Source organism: Quercus robur, chromosome 8 (assembly GCF_932294415.1).
Source record: "Quercus robur chromosome 8, dhQueRobu3.1, whole genome shotgun sequence".
Classification (NCBI taxonomy): Eukaryota; Viridiplantae; Streptophyta; class Magnoliopsida; order Fagales; family Fagaceae; genus Quercus; species Quercus robur.
The window spans coordinates 63,435,465-63,453,863 of record NC_065541.1 but is presented as its reverse complement, the minus strand read 5'-3'; the positions used below and the strand labels follow the sequence as shown (position 1 = coordinate 63,453,863).

Below are 18,399 nucleotides of genomic sequence, written 5' to 3'. Positions count from 1 at the left end.
CCAAACGCAAAACTGGTCTGAGCTTTTTTGAAAAAGCGCCTTTTGGACTTCAAAAGCTGAACCAAACGGGCACTTACTACTTTCCAAAGTTGATAATGACATTTTTATAAAATAAAATAAAATTTTGATGATGAAACAAAATTACATTTCTATACGACAGCCTTTGTTATGTCATATATGATTATGATCAAACTAATCACTATGCAGGGATTCCAGTGCATCTAAATTATTTATTGGGATTTGTGTTCTACCAAATATTTTGTTGTTTAAATTGACCAAGGTGGAAAGATTGTTTGCTTGGTTAATGCAATTTTTTTTTTTTTTTTTTTTTTGAAGGGGGTTAATGCAAAAATTTATATCTACTTTACTATAAAAATTTACATTTTTTATTATAAATACTAGCTTTTCAAAACACCTCTAATCAAATTATTTATTTTATACTATATTTTTTTAAAATATCAAATTTTCTTAATTAAAATTTTTTTTTTCTTCATATATAAAAACTATCATCTACTCTCTTTCTTCATTCTAAAGAATAAGTATAAAATTAATAGTAATAGTGTAAAGATAAAGAGTTTTTACAGTAATCATGTATTTTTACACAACTTTTAATAGTTTGATGTAAGTGAATTTTGAGATTAATTGGCTAAAATGTGATTCTTTTTCTAATCAAGCATAAAAAGCTTTAGATTTTCGTCGAAAGTTGGGAATTAGAAATTTGAGAAGAGAAAATATGGATACGACTTTTGCAACAATAATACAAATATAATCATTTTCACACTTCATTTCACAACTTATTAATTTTTGCAATTATAATTTATTAACAAAAAGTGGTGAGTTGTATAAGTTAGTAACAAGTAGAAAATGTCAATTGTGCACAATCACACAAGTCGTAGCTTTTGTTATCAATCTATTGTGGTTGATTTTGAGTGGTGATGAAAAAGTTGTGGTTCTATATGAAAATAGTAGGCAACCACTTATAATCTACTATGTCCACACAAAAAAATCATGACACAAAAATTATGGTCATAGAAGAACTTATTCCCATTTTTTTTTTAAATAATAATAACTTTCTTAGAGCATTCATATCTGATTTGCTAAAAACTTTAGCATTTAGTCTACCAAAAAATTACTTTATCAATTTTAGCATACTACCTAACAATATACCTTACATCCATACTCTATTATTGTACTACTTCAATTAAATATTCTTTTTTTAATTTTTTATTATTTCTTTATTCATGGAAAAAGAGAATTGAATATTAAAAAAAAAAAACAAGATTAATGCCCTCTTGGCACCCCTGGCTCGGCCTATGATTCGAATAGTATATTAATTTGCTCTAAGTTTGCGGAACATAACTATCTTCTTTTTTTTTTTTTTTTTTTTTTTTTTTTTTTTTTTTTTTTTAGCAAGAACGATAGAAACTATCAATTTTTAATTTGCATAGAAAAATAAAAATCTGTCTATTGGCATAGGAAGGCTCCGCGAAAGAGCCATGAGAAAATTGTCCTGATAAAATAGAATTTAGCTTCAGTTGCGGTATGACTCTGACTCTTTGTGTTTGAAATGGTGTGTGTGGACTGGACTGTGAAGCTTTTAGTAGCCGACTTCCACGACGCGTTTCCTTATGTACGAAGTTTATTGAAGGGGTGGGCCAAATGAAAGAGATTTCAAATTTTCAATCAATTTACTAACCGATAACTGCTCCGTAGAATGTGGACATAGGAAAAAATCAAAGTGAAAGATGCCATGCAAATCACGGATTGATGGTGCTATCTGACAACATAGGAAGATTTTCGACAATTACAACAATGTTTGGCCTGCATCTATTAACCATTCTTTTTTTTTTTAATTATTTATAAAAATTTGAAAAGTTAATTATTTTTTTATTTTTTCATAAAAAAAATTTTAAAATGGTTTATTAATGTATTAACTTTTTATTTTTTGAAATTGTTTATGAAAATTTAAAAAAGTTGTCAAAACAAATTAATCACTTTTTCAAAACAAAATTTCCTTAAATGGTTGTAAAACTCTTACAACAACATTAACTTCTATTTGAAGTACTGCGTAGGATCAAAATCAGGATCAAGATCAAGGTTCAAGTTTTCAAGAAAAAAACTCCTAATCACCTATTATGGTAGCCCATGTCACAAAGTCTTCCTCAATTATTATTATCTTTCTTAAATTAAATTCAAGCTCATGTGAAAAAAAAGAAAAAAAAAAAAAAAGAGAGAAATGCTTTTTGAGGAGTGCACTCCTCATAAAGATGCAATCAGGTTAGTTTGGAATAAAAATGATAATGGTCATTTGCTTTTTTTTCGTTTCTTTTTTCATTAACTATGGACAATCAAAATCCTATTCTTCCTCTTGTTTCCCAAACCCAAGTTATATGATTATTAATTTATTAGATTGATACAAATATTTTGGTTGATCCATGGCATTTTTTTATGCATTCACATGAAAAAAAAAAAACACACACACACAAGCTTAGATATCAACCAAATTGACTTGAAGTTGACTCCTATTAGCAAACGTAGTCACTTGCGTGATTCCATGGGATTCATTTCATTAAAGGGGGAAGCTTTTCTGCCAATTCCAACCAAAAGATTAGACAACTATTCACGTTCTTCTTTTTTGTTTTATTTCGTGTCAAAAGTAGTTTCCATGTGCTGTGTGTTCACTGGCAATTGTGTTTGAATCTTGATTGATTGAGAAACCACTCTTATACGTTTCATTATTTTTGCTTGCCAATGTTAAAAGAAGGGAGAATGTAATCCATCTGACACGGAAAGGAGACTTTTTTTTTTTTTTTTTTTTTTGATAAGTGACACGGAAAGGAGACTTGTTTTCTTATTTGAAAATGATTTGTTGCAAATTAAGTAGGCCCGCTCAACAATTTTGGGGATCTTAGGCGAAAATTTTAAGTGAATTCTTTTTTTAACTTTAAAGTCTAAATTTGTACAAATAAAAATTAATTTATTACATGGTTCAATAAACTAGTATCACTATAATACAAATGAGTTGATATAATACACATCAAATAATTAATTGGTGTCATAATTTATAATAATTGATAAAGTAAGAGTTTGCATTAAAAAAAAAAATGAGATAACTTATTAATTAGTGTGGGGGCCAGCTTAGCTTAGGCCTTGTGATGTGTTGGGGCTTGTGGACAAGACTGCACAATGCTATGTGCACTGTGCAATCTTATCCTATCAAGTTGTGTACATTGTTATTGTGCACTATTCTGCATTTTAAGATACAATGTAGCTTTTTTAATGCATTTTATTAACCAATTAAAGTACCTAAATTTTTTTTTTGTAATTAAAATATATAAATAAATATAAAATTTTTTTTTTTTACAAGTGGGGGCCTTAGGCAATTGCATCAATTGCTTATATGGTTCAGCCGGCCCTGAAATTAAGTTGCAGCAATTTCTACAAACTAAGTTGCAGTAATTTTTGCAAAAATACACATATGTCGATATCTTAAATAGACATCTGTTCAAGTTTATATTTAAATGAAAACTTCATTGTCAAGATTGAATTTTTTACCAAATGGCCACTTGATATGTGTGTATTTTGCAAGAATTATTGTAATTTAGTTGGTAGCAAATTCTTACTCTTTTTTATTTTTCTCTATTTTTTGGGGGAATAAATAGGAAACTTTTTTTTTAATAATTCAATAATTATTGTAAGGATCAAAAATATAGCAACCCAGGCCCACTTAGAACAGTGAGTTACCTAGCTTAATTCTGGCCCAAATCAATAAAATTTGTAAGAGATGAGAATGAACAACAACAAGGATCACTGCCCAAGGACATTTACTATGTAGAAACAAATTTATATTGAAAAATGATGAGCATAAAGCTCTACCCAAGTGCTCCCAAGGAGGTTAAGTTTACATAGAAATGTTACTGTTCACTCTTTTTCTCTCAATGTTCTTCTTTAGTTTCTTTCTTTCTTCTTCTTCTTTTTCTCTCTTATATACTCCTACCTCTATCATATCTTCACCCTTCATTCTTACCTAACCTCCCTCTTTTTATGACACTTGGTGCTTTTAGCATCTGAAGAAGGTGGTGGAAGGAATCCACTTAGCTATTCCTTACATTGTTCAGGTCACTTCCTCATTAATGCGGCTGATAAAGCTAGTATCTACCATTTAATTCGGATGCAACAAGCTACACCAGTCCAGAAGTTTACCTACTGTCCACTGACTTCTACTCTCTTCAAATTCCAATTCCTACTTAGAACACTATAGAGTATTTTGGCTTATCCGTCCCCTTCCTCGGGCGGCTTTCTTTCTCGGACCCATGGCTAGGGACATTCCTACATCAATGCTGCAACCCTTCAACTTCATCCTCAATCCTCAGGCACCCACAATTATAATAAGAGAATTTGAGTCTTTGACGTTAGTGAAAAAAGAGCCTTTAATTGAGATGTAAATCCACTTTAAAGGGCATGGAAAGAAAGATTTAGGTTTGATACTTTGATTATTAGAGTAAAAAGGTGAGAGGTAATAAAGAATGAAATGATATTTTCTTTTTGACAGGAAAAGAGTAAAAAAAAATTGACTAAAATTACTCTCTTATTTAGACCCACAAAATAATTACCAGCGTATAAAAGTGGGAAAAATAGAATAAAAGCAATATGAGACAAATAAATCATATTTATCAAGCAGAAAAGGATCTCCTCCCATTTCCTCATACTTTTAGCCAAATATAGGATACATGGCATTTTAAAAAAAATTAATTGTCTTTAAAAATCCATATAAATCAAACAAGATGTTTCTCTCAAAAAAAATAAATAAATAATAATCAAACAAGATGCAAACTGCTTGCACCTGGACATAAAGACCCTAAGAAATTTTGTTTCTTAAAAAAAAAAGACCCGATGAAATTTTAGGGTTCATAAGTGCAGAAGTAAACCGAGAATAAGCTAACTCAAGGATAAAAACTACTTAAAGATTTGCAGAAAAGTAAATTTGAGGCTAAGTTAAACTAAATAAGACTTAATTGTGGAAAGTTAAAAATATTGGAAGGAAACTTACTTTTAATAATTCAACAATCCAACTACAATCAAGACTAAATCTACTAGAAGGAAAATACAATGATAAGCAAGCAGAATTTGGGTATCCTTGATGTGGTGGTAAAGATCCCTTCTTCTTAAATGACAACCTTATTTATATTTGAGACTCGACAGATATTAATATTTATAATCCACTAAAAGTGTGCCATTTCTATACGATACGTATTGCATATCGTATCATATTGTGTGTAAAAAATTTCGTATCATTTTGGCGTATCGTAAATGCTCATGAATCATACGATACAGTGTGTGTATCATATGAATCGTATTGTATCATAAAATCATACGTATCATATGATACATAGACAAATGCTTTAAAATGAGATTTTTTGTTAAAATTTGTATTTTTATTTGAATCTAACAAGTTGTTAGACTTGTTTTAAACACAAAATTATTAGGTTACTTAATTTAACCTAATAAAATAACATATTCATAAGTTTTTTTCCCCTCTTTTTCTTCTACAAAATTTGGACTACACATTACACACCCACACTTCATTTTAATATTTACAAATTTATTTTCTAGACTATGAATAAGATATTAATTGAAAATACAATTATTTTTTATTTTTGTCAATATTATTATAAGTCCAAGAAACTAGAATGCCAAGAAGAAATTTTTAAAAATTATTAAAATAAAAAGAATAAGAAGAGATAGTAAATGTTAATAACGATGAAGAAATAAGTTTGTAAAATGATAAACATGATGATAGCATTGACTTATATGAGGTTGATTAGCCAATATGATATAAATAAATTATTAACATATTATATTATCACTTTGAATTTAAACAATTTGAGTGTGTTATAAACACAAGCTAATTTGATATATTTAGTTAACTTGTTAAATATTATTACATAAGTGATGAATAAATTAGTTATTCATTGAATATATTCAAAATTTATAATGAGTATACCCTATATATAAATATATGTATATCTATAATTTTTTATAAATTATTTTTAAGTATATGTATATTTTACGATACACGATATGATACGATACGATACACAATAAAAAATAATCAAAAATCAATTTTCTTACAACTATATATATATATATATACACACACATATATACACACGTACGCGCACGCACAAACTCATAATTAGCACTGCGATAAGCTCTATTGCAGCTGACAAATAGATTCATTGTGCAGCATAAGTTGGTGCATTGGCGTAATCTGTCAGCTATGGCTAACATTGATCAATACCTAGTTGGAAGCAAGTTATAGTGCAGGTATCTCACTATCTCTACTTTCTCGGCGGTCACATCAATATTAGCGTCCCCCAAGTAATTGGTCCACATCTTTAAATCAAGATGTTGACATGATAGGACTACTTTGAATGATCTCTTAACTTCGACACATCTACTGAATTAAGTATTTCAAGAATCAAGTAATTGAAGCCTGAAGTCTGAAGTCTGGAGCAAATTCTAGTTGAAATGCTAGCTATGAAATTCATGCAACAGGCAATCCAAGCATATTTGTATAGGGTTTAGCTTAACTTCAATGCATCAACGCATTGAATATATTGGTATCTAGATATTGATGCAGTAAATAATAGGAATGCAAATGCATATCCAAACTAGATATGTGTCCATATCTCACGTGTCAAGTGCATTGATGCACCGCACATAAACCGTGTCTATTTACCTATAACATGTTTGATGAGCAAAGTAACATGTCTGGTGTTTTTTGCTTTTTTCCTTTTCTAAGCCAATTATTGTTACCTCTATAGGAAGAAACCTCTCTCCTTTGCTTGGTACTATAAACTGTTGTATATATAGGTATATACATGGATAAGTTGTAATAATAATGTTTGAGTTTGAAGAATATTGTTTTATAAAGTGAAAATTCAAGTTCTAGAATTTTCTAAGTAAAATTCGAACTAAAGGATTTTCGATCGGTTGAAGCTTTTGCTCGATCGACCGAAATGATGAAGAAAATAATTCTGGAGTCTCTGGATGATTTGATTGCTATTCGATTCATGTTCTATCGATTGAAAAGAACTTTTGATCAATACTCGATTGATTGAGACTTGTAAAACTGAATTTTCTACAGAATTTTCTAGTGACTGTTCTTAATGTTTGAAGAGGTTTCAAGCCTTGTGAACAGTTTATGAAATATTTTAACTCTCCATATGTGCCTTTTGAAGAAATATAACATTATGGGTATAAATAGAGGTTTATGTTCACTTAAAAAAACACAAGAAATCTTGTGATCATTCTCCAAAATTGCTATCTATAGAACCCAACAACTTAGTTGTATCTTGGGAACAAGTTTGCGATGACCCTTCAACAAGAAGTGTGGGGGCAAATATTGTCTAAGGATAACAATTTTATGCCTCTTAGTTATCTATTTCTGTTTGTCTTTTGTGTTTTTCTTCCTTTATTACCCTGTGTATTATTTCCAACATAAACATCAGCAACTTGTCATTTATTTCTTGTTTGCAATTGTTCTATCTATAGTACTTGGCCATCGAGGAACCACTCAAGCAGATGAAAGAGAGAGATAAGAACAATGCACTTGTACATAGAACACGGTTTAATTGATGGCCAATGCTCTCTCATCCGCAAGTGGTCCAAAACAAGCACTCTTCTCTTCTTCTTCTTCTTCTTTTTGTCAGATTTTGTATTACACGAACCTTCTGTCTTTTCTTCCACAGTTTAGCACCTTAGGGCGGCTAAAAGCCTAAAAGGCCACTGCTGGGCTCGTGAAAAGCTTTGCAATACCGAATGGATAACAGAAACTAGTCTAATTGGCCATCGAGCAACCACACATGCAGATGAAAGAGAGAGATAAGAACAATGCACTTGTACATAGATGATAGAACACGGTTTAATTGATGGCCAATGCTCTCTCATCCGCAAGTGGTCCAAAACAAGCACTCTTCTCTTCTTCTTCTTCTCTTTTTTGTCAGATTTTGTATTACACGAACCTTCTGTCTTTTCTTCCAAAGTTTAGCACCGTAGGGCGGCTAAAAGGCCACTGCTGGGCTCATGAAAAGCTTTGCAAATCCGAATGGATAATAGAAACTAGTCTAAAACTATATTATCAACATTGTGAACCTAATTCCATAAGAAAACATTGTGAACCTAATCATGTACAGGATCATATATAACTTGTAAACCTACCAAAATAAAATTTATATCTCAAAAATTGATGTTTTCTTGTTTGAGAACAGTATTCTATATATCTCTTTAAAAAGTGGGTATACAAACTAGTGTGTGGGTTTGTTATACCCTTAGTCAGGAATTTTCTTCTTTTTTATGTTTTTATTTTCAAATTTTTTTAGATATAAAAAAATATTATATAAGTTCATTTTTTATTTTGAAGTTTTTTTAGATGTAAAAGAATATTATATAGGGTTCTTTTTTTTTCCCATCGAATCGCATGTTATGTACTCTATGACTTATAAGGCACAAGAATAGAATATGAAACACTTTTGTCAAAAAAGAGATCTAAGTTTTGGACTTATCTACACTCATCGATTGGTGTTTTAGCCTAATAATCATTATATATATGAGATGGGTTAAATAATTATTGCTCTCCACTTTATTTTCCTAATTAATAATAATTTTTCTCTATCCTCATTTATTACTTTCCATAAACCTCATTGAATATTGTTTAACTGTGTCCCTTCTTCCTAAAATTGCTGGATATATATGAATCTAGGCAAAAAACAAAGACCGAAAAAGTTTAAATTTTTCTTCTCTCAAAATCCATGGGTGCCGGCCTGCTGCATATGAGGCTCTCAGCAATGAAGAAAAACAAACGAGATATGATAGAGGAGAAGACGTTGAAGACATGGGGGGCCATGATATGGATTTGGTGGAGGATTTCCAAGTGGGTATGAATTCCACTTTAGATTTCAGTGAAGAATGGACTCCTCTTCCCCTCAGGTTCACAAAGAAAAAGTGTGGTTATATTGATGAGGAGCCCAAAACACCAATGTGACTAATTACTGACTGGTACATGGCGGTAAATATTTAGGCAACCCAGAGAGGCTTGTTACTTGAAAAGTGTATCCCTTGAGAAAGATTTAAAGATATATAATTTGTGATTTTACAAGTACACTATGTCTGCAAAACTGCCCCTAAACAATTCATAGAATGAGCAAGAGCCTTGTGTTTTCCAGTTTCAACGCATTATAGCAAAAACACATGACAAAATTCAAATCTATTGAAGATAGGGCAGATCTGAGATCAAAAAATAAAATAAAGGGAGCAGGACAAGAAGAGTGTTTATGTAAAGAAAGCATCAGATTTTGTGGAGTGTAAGTCAATTAGAGAAGGTGGCAGAGTGTCAAAACTGTGTTCTTGTATAAAAATAATTTTCATTACTAAGCTTGCAAAAGTTTTTTTTTTTTTTTTTAAGGAAGAAAGGGACATAGTTAAACAACATCTATGGAAAGTAATAAATGAGGATAGAGAAAATCAGTTATTAATAAGGTAAATAAGGTGGAAATCCTTAATTATTTAATGCTATTTTTTCAATTGTTGGATCTATTAAAAATCTATGGTACAAAAAAGATGTAACTTGAACCCATTTATATATATATATATGAGATGGGTTCAAGTTACACCTGGTGGAACTCTAAGGAGTTACACCTTTTCTAAACCATTAGATTTAAGTAGATCCAACGGTCAAAAAAATATACTCATTAATACTGATATTCTGATAAGGATCTCATTTATTATCCTTATTTATAACATTCTATACTTATCTCTCTCCTCTTTCTTTCTCATCAACTACACGTTTCTCTCTCCTCCATTGCTCTTCCACATCCACAACCACATAGAATCTGGTGAATCAAAAACTTGAACTAATTAAACATAAGGCTGAAGTAAATAACTTAAAAATTGAAACTAACCTTTTGTAGAGAACAAATGAAGCGCATGCATGCACTGGAAAATTTATATTCCTTGTTGAAATTCTTTAGAAGCTTTGGGCAAAACCTGTTTGAATCAACCAATAATCACAAATATCAACGACGCCTATGACTTTAAAGCCCAAATTGTTTCACACGAATCTTCCATTCAATTCTATATAACCATAAGTCCATAATATTGGAATATTCAAACCCATCTTCACCCTCCACATTATTTGAGTTTAATTTTTGTTAATTTGTTTCACGGAAATCAAAGATTTTGATTTAATAGTTCTAATAAACTACAAAATCCAAACAGATTTTTCCCAAAGCTTCTGAAGAATTTCAACAGGGAATATATATTTTCCAGTGCATGCATGCGCTTCATTTATTCTCTGCAAAAGGTTAGTTTCAATTTTTAAGTTATTTACTTCAGCCTTATGTTTAATTAGTTCGAGTTTTTGATTCATCAGATTTTATGTGGCTGTGGAGGTGGAACCTTATGAAAATGGAGGTGAAAGAGCAATGGAGGAGAGAGAAACGTGTAGTGGATGAGAAAGAGAGAGCAGAGAGAAAAATATACCTATTTTTGGGATTAGAAATAGGTATGGAAGGTTATAAATAAGGATAATAAATGAGACCTTATCAGAATATTAGCATTAATAAGTGCATTTTTTTGACCGTTTGATCCATTTAAATCCAATGATTTAGAAAATGTGTAACTCACACTAGGTGTAACTTGAACTCATCTCTCTCTCTCTCTCTCTCTCTCTCTCTCTCTCTCTCTCTCTCTCTCTCTCTCTCTCTCTCTCTCTCTCTCTCTCTCTCTCTCTCTCTCTCTCTCTCTCTATATATATATATATATATATTTCACTCTCTTTTCTTTTTTCTTTATTTTTCTTTTTTTTTTTTTGGGTTGGAAGTGACATATACTACCTCAATGCTAAGTTTTCACATGTTACTTTTGATATTGCATATAAATAATTACCACGTAGGCAAGCTTGTTGGATATTATAATCATTTTTAATGATTCGATCGTTGGCGGTTGAGAGATTTAAACCTAATAATCACAAATGTAAGTTGAGGTGCAAGAATCCTGATAATGTTATAATCACAATTACTTCATGTTCATCTACAACTTGTAATACTTTTTTTGAGATAAAAGATAGAAACTTGTAATAACTAATAAGCTGTTGAACCACAAAACTTAAGCAAAAATTCAGCTACTGTGTAAAACAAGTTACAAGCCCCCAAAAAATTGCCTATTTGGACGAGTCCAATTAGCTCATGATAACTTGGGCTGCAATGCTGTTAAATAAGACCTAACTTTTGTGGGATAACAGATATTTTTCAGGAAGGCTTGGCCGCTTGGGTGATATTCACTCCCCGTCAGGCCAACAATTTTGGCCCAAAAATGAGCTGATTTGGAGGGAAGGAAAGACCACTTTAATGAGATTCACTGGAACAGGGAAAAAAAAAATTGCGCGTTCTTAGAGATTTTTATTTTTATTTTTATAGATAAATATTAATAATTTATATTTATTATAATTTAGAAATATATATTTTTTATTTTTTCAAATAAATAAAAATGATAAACTTTAGAGAAAATCAGTAAAAAGGTTAAATTTTAGGGAATAAAAAGATGAACGTGAAGGAAAAAAAAATCCTAAAATTTAAGAGTTTTCTTTTTAAATTCAAAATGAAATTTGTTATTCGACATTTATAACCCTATTTTTAAGAGAAATTACCCTTCTTTAATAAGAGTATTTTTGAACCACATAAAAGTCCAGTTCAAGTAGGGAAATTTTCTTATAAATAGTATAGATAAGTCAATAAAAATAAACCCATCCAAACACACTATTTTCTTATTATTAAATGTCCAAAATTAGTAAAATTTGGAGTAAGGACATATTCTAGAGCAATTACACTCTATCCAATTGTAGGAATTCAACTAAAGGCTTTATAACTGAATTGACACATTTTCATGCACAAAGTGATTAGAGGTCTAGGAAGGAAGGGTTTGAGCTACGAGATTAACAACATATTATAACTATCTCAAAAAAAAAAATTGTAAGAATTTAGAAATATAGAAAATGCACATGCAATATTGAGCTAAAATAATATAGTTTTGTAATAACAATTTTTTTTTTAATATTTGAAATAGAAATTCTACTCTACTCTAGTCTAATTTAGATGTATATGTTTGTGAAACTCCTTTCATAATATAGTTATGTCATAACAGTTAATGGGGGTGGTTTTGTTAAACTATTTTCCCTCGTTCAATATTAAAAAAAGAAAACCCAAAAAAAAAAAGTTTTCCTCTAAATCAGTTTGGAGGAATCTCCACTAAGCATTATGTGGCAACTTATATATAAAATCAGTTTTTTTTTTTTTTTTTTTTTTTGATAGGCTTATAAAATCAGTTTTGAGTAACTATAAGGATGTGTTTTTTACATAAGAATTTAAGATTATTATTTTTTTAATATTTAAGAATTTATAAAAATTTAGTTGGTGATTTGAAAAATCTTGAGAATTACAATTTTTATGAACACATCTCTCAATAGATAATTTTCAAGAATTGCAAAAATTCTAAATCCAACATTTTAGGTGAAAAATGTCAATTCTCACTTATCTTATTTTTGTGAGAATTACCAATGCGACTCCTAAAATCAAATTAATTTTCACTTTTTTCCTCAAAAATAATTTTATAACAAAAAATAGTATTTTTTTTTCGAGAAGAAAATAAATAAAATGTAATTTTGTTATTTAAAAAAAAAAAATATATATATATATATATATATAATTGTGAAATTATCCATTATTTAGTTACTTAACAAGAAAGTATAAGATCATCTTGTTTCTAAATTTTTCTATATATATATATATATATATATAAATTATCTTAAATACCAAATTTTATATCTTTCAAAATTACGTATAGTACGTAACAAAAAATAGTATGTACCATGGATTTTTTTCATCATTTAAATATAATGTTAATCAAAATATGACAAAACTTAGATATGTTGTTCATTAGGTTCATCTTTTAAAATTAAGTCATGTGATTTTTTTCACATAGGATAGAAGTGTATATTCAAATTTTTTTTTTTTGAGTAAACAGTAATACTTATTAGAACACACATGAAAATAATAAGTGTATATTTAGTTAAATAACCATATGACTGAATTTTTAAGAAGGGAACTGAGGTACCTAAGTTTTGCCCGTCAAAATAATATATATATTTAAAAAACATAAACTTTAAGACTCAAAATTTGTAATTTTCATGAATTTAAACTCTGAAGAATCTATAACTCTCAAGATTTAAAATTCTCTTGCATCAAAAAAAAAAAAAAAAAAAAAGATTTAAAATTCTCGTTTCTCAAAAAAAAAAAAAAAAAAAAAAAAAAAAAAAAAGATTTAAAATTCTCAACAACCACCCAAGACTGAGTACAGCATGTGTCCTATCTTTTTTTTTTTTTCTTTTTTTTTTTTATCACAGCATGTGTCCTATCTCTATTTATAGCTCTTGTAACATATCTCTACAAATAACTTTATATTAACAATAAATAAATTTCACTCTGCCTCAAGATTGGAACCGAACAGAGTCAGAACTGAAAATTTTCGAAAATAAAAAACAAATTTTTATAGTATTTTTCAAAATAAGAATAACGTATATTTCTTCTTAAAGTTTCCAATCTTCGCTCATTCTTTCCCACATGAATGCCGGTTTAAGTGCCTTTTCGTCCGTTATTCTGTTTATTCTCATTGGCTTTGAAAAATTGTCCTCTCTCTCTCTATCTTCTTGTCCCCTCTCTCTCTCTCTCTTCTCTTCCCCTAAACTTTCCTGCAAATTTTCAACAATTGGAAAGATTCCAATCCCATAATCTCTCTCATAATAAACCAGTTCACCATCTTTTTATGGTTAGTACTTCTTTCTTCTTGTGTTTTCTTTGACCACACGTTTGTTTCTCAAGAAAAAAAAAAACATTGCGGCAAAAAATGCATATTGAAAAGAAGCCTTTCTTTTTCCTTCTTGTCATACAAGTTGATAGTTAAGGTTTTGTATTTGATACTGAGATTGATAATATGTACTTTTGTACATTTGGAGACATCCGATAAAATTGGAAAGATACAGAGAGATTGATAATATGTCCAAATTGTTGTCTGGCAGGTTTGAAGAGGTGTAGAAAGTAGAACACATGGCATTCAAAGGGGATCATGCATATGATTATCTCTTCAAGATTGTTTTGATTGGTGACTCGGGTGTTGGGAAATCGAACATTCTTTCAAGGTTTACTCGAAACGAGTTCTGCTTGGAATCTAAGTCCACCATTGGTGTTGAATTTGCAACTAGAACATTGCAGGTTGTTTTGGATTATAAATACATTTGAAATGTGATTTATAATTTTTTTTATTACCCGTCCTTATGGTGGTTATTGATAACTCAGTTGAATGGTCCTGTAATTTTGTTGGTTTTGTCTGTATTTTTGTTTTTGGTGAATGATTCTCTGTTTATTTCTTGGTAGAGTATTATTCGTTTACATTTACTTTGTTGCGTCACTGGTAATCTAGGGTGACAACCTTTATAGTATAGGTGTGTGGATCATAAAAGTGTGTAGGAATTTTTTTTCTCTCGATAAATTTACTCACAAGTCACAAATCCTAGCCAATCTTCAGAGTCACTTCCCACCCCATGTACTTATGAGTAAGGAAGAGCCATTTGGTCCAAAGACGGCAACATTCTTACTTTTTATTTATTCTAACTGGCATGTATGTTTTTGGTATTTTATTGACATTTGCTCTTCTCCTAATAATTGAAACTTCAAAATCTTCAGCATGTATGTGTCAGACATGTAGGGGAAACCCCTACATTTGTTGTCTCAATGTGTTGGGAGAAAAAAGAAAAAGAATCATTTTATTGTAGATATGTTTTTAACGATTTTGATGATTGTTATTTATTTTGAATACTCAAAATGAACATAAATATGTCTGTAAATAAAATTTACCTAAAGATGTAAATTAATTAATTGTCATATTCACGTGTATTAATTTTTCAAGAATGTTCATGTCATTATATCTCATATTGTGTTGTGTCCATGTCCATTCTTCTTAGCTTGAATGAATTATTTGAGATTGGCCATTTTACTACTGCGATGGCTGTAAAATATGTTTGAATGAATTATTAGATGTAGGACACACACTAAAGTGTAATTCTCTGCTCTTCTTCTTTTTTGGGTTTTGAAAAGTTGTACTGGTTTTTATCTGTGTCATGTTTGAACTGGATGAACTTAGTGTGATGCTGTATTTCTCTTTTTCATTTAAGAACTGATGCCATGACATTGACTATATCTAAAGATTGAATGAAATTATTTTTTGGTCACATGGATATGCACTAGATATTTACAGGCTATAAGCTGTTGGAGAAACTTGATGTTGGATGTGCAACAAAATGATGGGAATAAATATTCCTTTTCTTCTGAGTGCATCAAATGCAGTAGGGTGTAATGTATGTTTGCAATTATGCCTTATTTTCACAATAGTTGTCTTGTGCCCAAACAAGAGCAATGGGAAACAGGAATTAGTTACTGCTTGAGGCTGTTTTCTACTTTCTCTCATTGAACTATAACTAGCTAGTTTCTTCTTCCTTTGCATGAGTGTTGTGTGCATGTGTGTCTCTTCCATCTGCATTATTAGCTGTCTGTATGGGACCAAACTTTCAATTTATCTTTTCAATCTGCATTAGTAGTTACTTCAAGAATACAGGCGGCCAACTCTAATTAGTATCAATAGTCGACCCCAAAAGTTTGTGATTAAATTTGGTGGTTGTTGTAGTAGTAGTAGTAGACTAGTAGTCACTTCAAGTTTATAATGTTCAGTTCGATGCAGATAGAGGGGAAGACAATTAAAGCACAAATATGGGACACAGCGGGTCAAGAGAGGTACCGAGCCATCACCAGTGCTTACTACAGAGGTGCTGTAGGTGCACTATTAGTTTATGACATAACCAAGAGGCAGACCTTTGAGAATGTGCAGAGGTGGCTCCGCGAACTAAGGGAACATGCAGACTCCAACATTGTCATCATGCTGGCTGGGAATAAGGCTGATTTGAATCATCTCAGAGCTGTCTCAGCTGCAGATGCTCAAATCTTGGCTGAGGACGAAAGTCTATCTTTCCTAGAGACTTCAGCATTGGAGGCATTGAATGTTGAGAAGGCATTTCAGACCATTTTGTTTGATATTTACCATGTAATTAGCAAGAAGGCACTGGCAGCCCAAGAGGCAGCTTCCTCCACTGGACTTCCTCAGGGTACTACTATAAATGTTTCAAATCTTTCTGGTAATTTAACCAAAGGAACTTGTTGCACTAATTAGCATGATATTTCTTCATAAAGAGGAAAAGGAGAAGCGCATGCATAGACAGTTTGCTTCTTTTGTAACAAGACATGAGGAATACTTTCTGCCTTCTGTCATATATATTTATTCTCTAGAGGTCATGTGAGAAGCAGATTTCTAGTTTGTAAGAACCATAGTTGAAGGTGAACTTGGAATGTTAGCAGTCTATTCTTAAGAGAGAGAAATGGGAAATTAGAGTCTCAGTATAGGCAGGGGATAGATGAAAGCATTGTAATAGTAGTCTACTAGTTTCTCATTCTTTTGTTTATCAAAAAAAAAAAAAAAAAGTTTCTCATTCTTTTAACCTTTTTTTTAATGATTATTTTGACATTGTATGCTGGTTCTTATTTTTAATAAATCTCTCTTCCCCTGATTCTTCCATATGAATTCTGGAAAAAGTGATACGGTACTTGAGAATGCAATATGTTGTGAATGTTTTACTGCCCATGAATTGTTAATGGAACTTTCAAGAATGTGTGATAAATGTGGGTTCAAGTTAGTTCAATCAGCAAAATATCTTATTGCTGAATAATAGGCCTAAATTCGAATCTCATTTACACCAAATAGAAACCATTAATGTCAAACTAGAGGTTTCAAATCCTTTCATACCAAAGTACAAACAAGAATGTGTTATGAATATGTATGGTCTCCTTTCAAGCTTCAAAAAAATAACAAACTCACTAAACTTCCTAACCAATCAGATAAGACAGCTGGATAATTTCAACATGTGCAAAGAAATTAACTGAAGTAACTGAAATAACACATCATCTACGACAAGTAGCTTAAGACTGTAATTCTATCTAAACGACTATACAGAAGGAGTTGATGAAACGTAATTCTGTCTAAACGACCGTAATTCTTGGTCTCCTTGAGATATTGTAATGCAAATTTGGATTGAGATCTTGTGCAATAACCTACCTCAAATTCCCTTATAAAAAAAATTTCAACTTTTTTGAAGTTTTTAACTTATAGCTTTTTTAACATGTTCATTCTAAATTTTTTTTTTTTTTTAATCCAATGGTTTTAACTTCAGCAATGAAAAGTATTGCACTTGGGCACTGGATCTCAATCCCAAATCTTTGTCTCAATCCCTTTTTTTTTCTTTCTTAAACATGTTTCTCCCTAGGCGCTAGCAATGTTGTAGGACGAGGAAAGATTCGGTGATTGGTCAGATTTTCTTGATCCTTTATTTGGGAAGAAGATCGGTTTTGAATTGTCAACAATATATGGTTCAGTTAGTTTAGCCCTTTGTACACATTTTATTTTATTATCTGCTGCATATTACTGAAAATTTAAGGTATGTTTAGATATCGGTTATTATTGAAAACTGAAAATACTATAACAAAATAATTTTTAAATGTGTAAATAGTGTCATGAGACCCAGTTTTAATGAAAATTTTGGTTAAAAAAGTATTTGTGGGTCCCGTGAACAATGCACAGGACCCACATAAAAACCCCAAACGCCAGCCGTGGGAAATGCAGACGCTATCCAAACCAGTCTTTATTGCTAAAAACACTGTAGTAAAATAATTTTTAATTAACAAAAATACTGTAGCAAAAACTCTTATCGCGTTTTCAGTGCTTGGCTGGTCCATAAACAGTGCCATGGACCAGCCAAACACAAACGCAAAATTACAATCCGATATCATCATCGTTGGCCTGAGGTTAAAGTTTTCTGTCCAACATGGCCTCCATAGTCAATGTAAAGCAATGATCATGGAGAAAAAAAAAAAGGAGCAACACATGTCCTTTCCTTTTAAAACCTCCAACTTTCTTGGGCCCTTTTCTTCGTTTCCTTTTATTAATACCTCCATCCTTCATGGGCCCTTTTCTTCATTTCCTTTTTGTCATCTCAATTAATTCAAAGTGTAACACATTCTCAATGAAACATTCAGAAAAATATAATACATCTACACTACACGAATGCCTTGTTATAATTGCGCCAGTGTGTTTGACAGTTTTCAAGGACACTTTTTTGAAATCTATGAGCATGTTAAAGTAACCCTTTTCAAAAAAAAAAACGAACGAATTACCCAAACGCATGGA

The 18,399-nt window shown here is 30.8% G+C and overlaps 1 protein-coding gene across 2 annotated transcripts in view; it reads left to right on the top strand.

Annotated features, from left to right (window-relative positions):
• Window positions 1–16,692, top strand: part of LOC126697602 (ras-related protein Rab11C-like) — a 30,562-nt gene extending 13,870 nt beyond the window's left edge. The window contains exons 1-3 of one of the 2 annotated variants that reach the window (XM_050394674.1): window positions 13,541–13,881; window positions 14,132–14,324; window positions 15,847–16,692. In XM_050394674.1, coding sequence (XP_050250631.1) covers window positions 14,160–14,324; window positions 15,847–16,332 — 651 coding nt within the window. In that variant the 5' untranslated portion in view covers window positions 13,541–13,881; window positions 14,132–14,159 and the 3' untranslated portion in view covers window positions 16,333–16,692. Of the gene's footprint in view, window positions 1–13,540; window positions 13,882–14,131; window positions 14,325–15,846 lie in introns of those variants that run through there. The other variant, XM_050394675.1, reaches the window with a different exon arrangement.
• The last annotated feature ends 1,707 nt before the right edge of the window (window positions 16,693–18,399 follow it).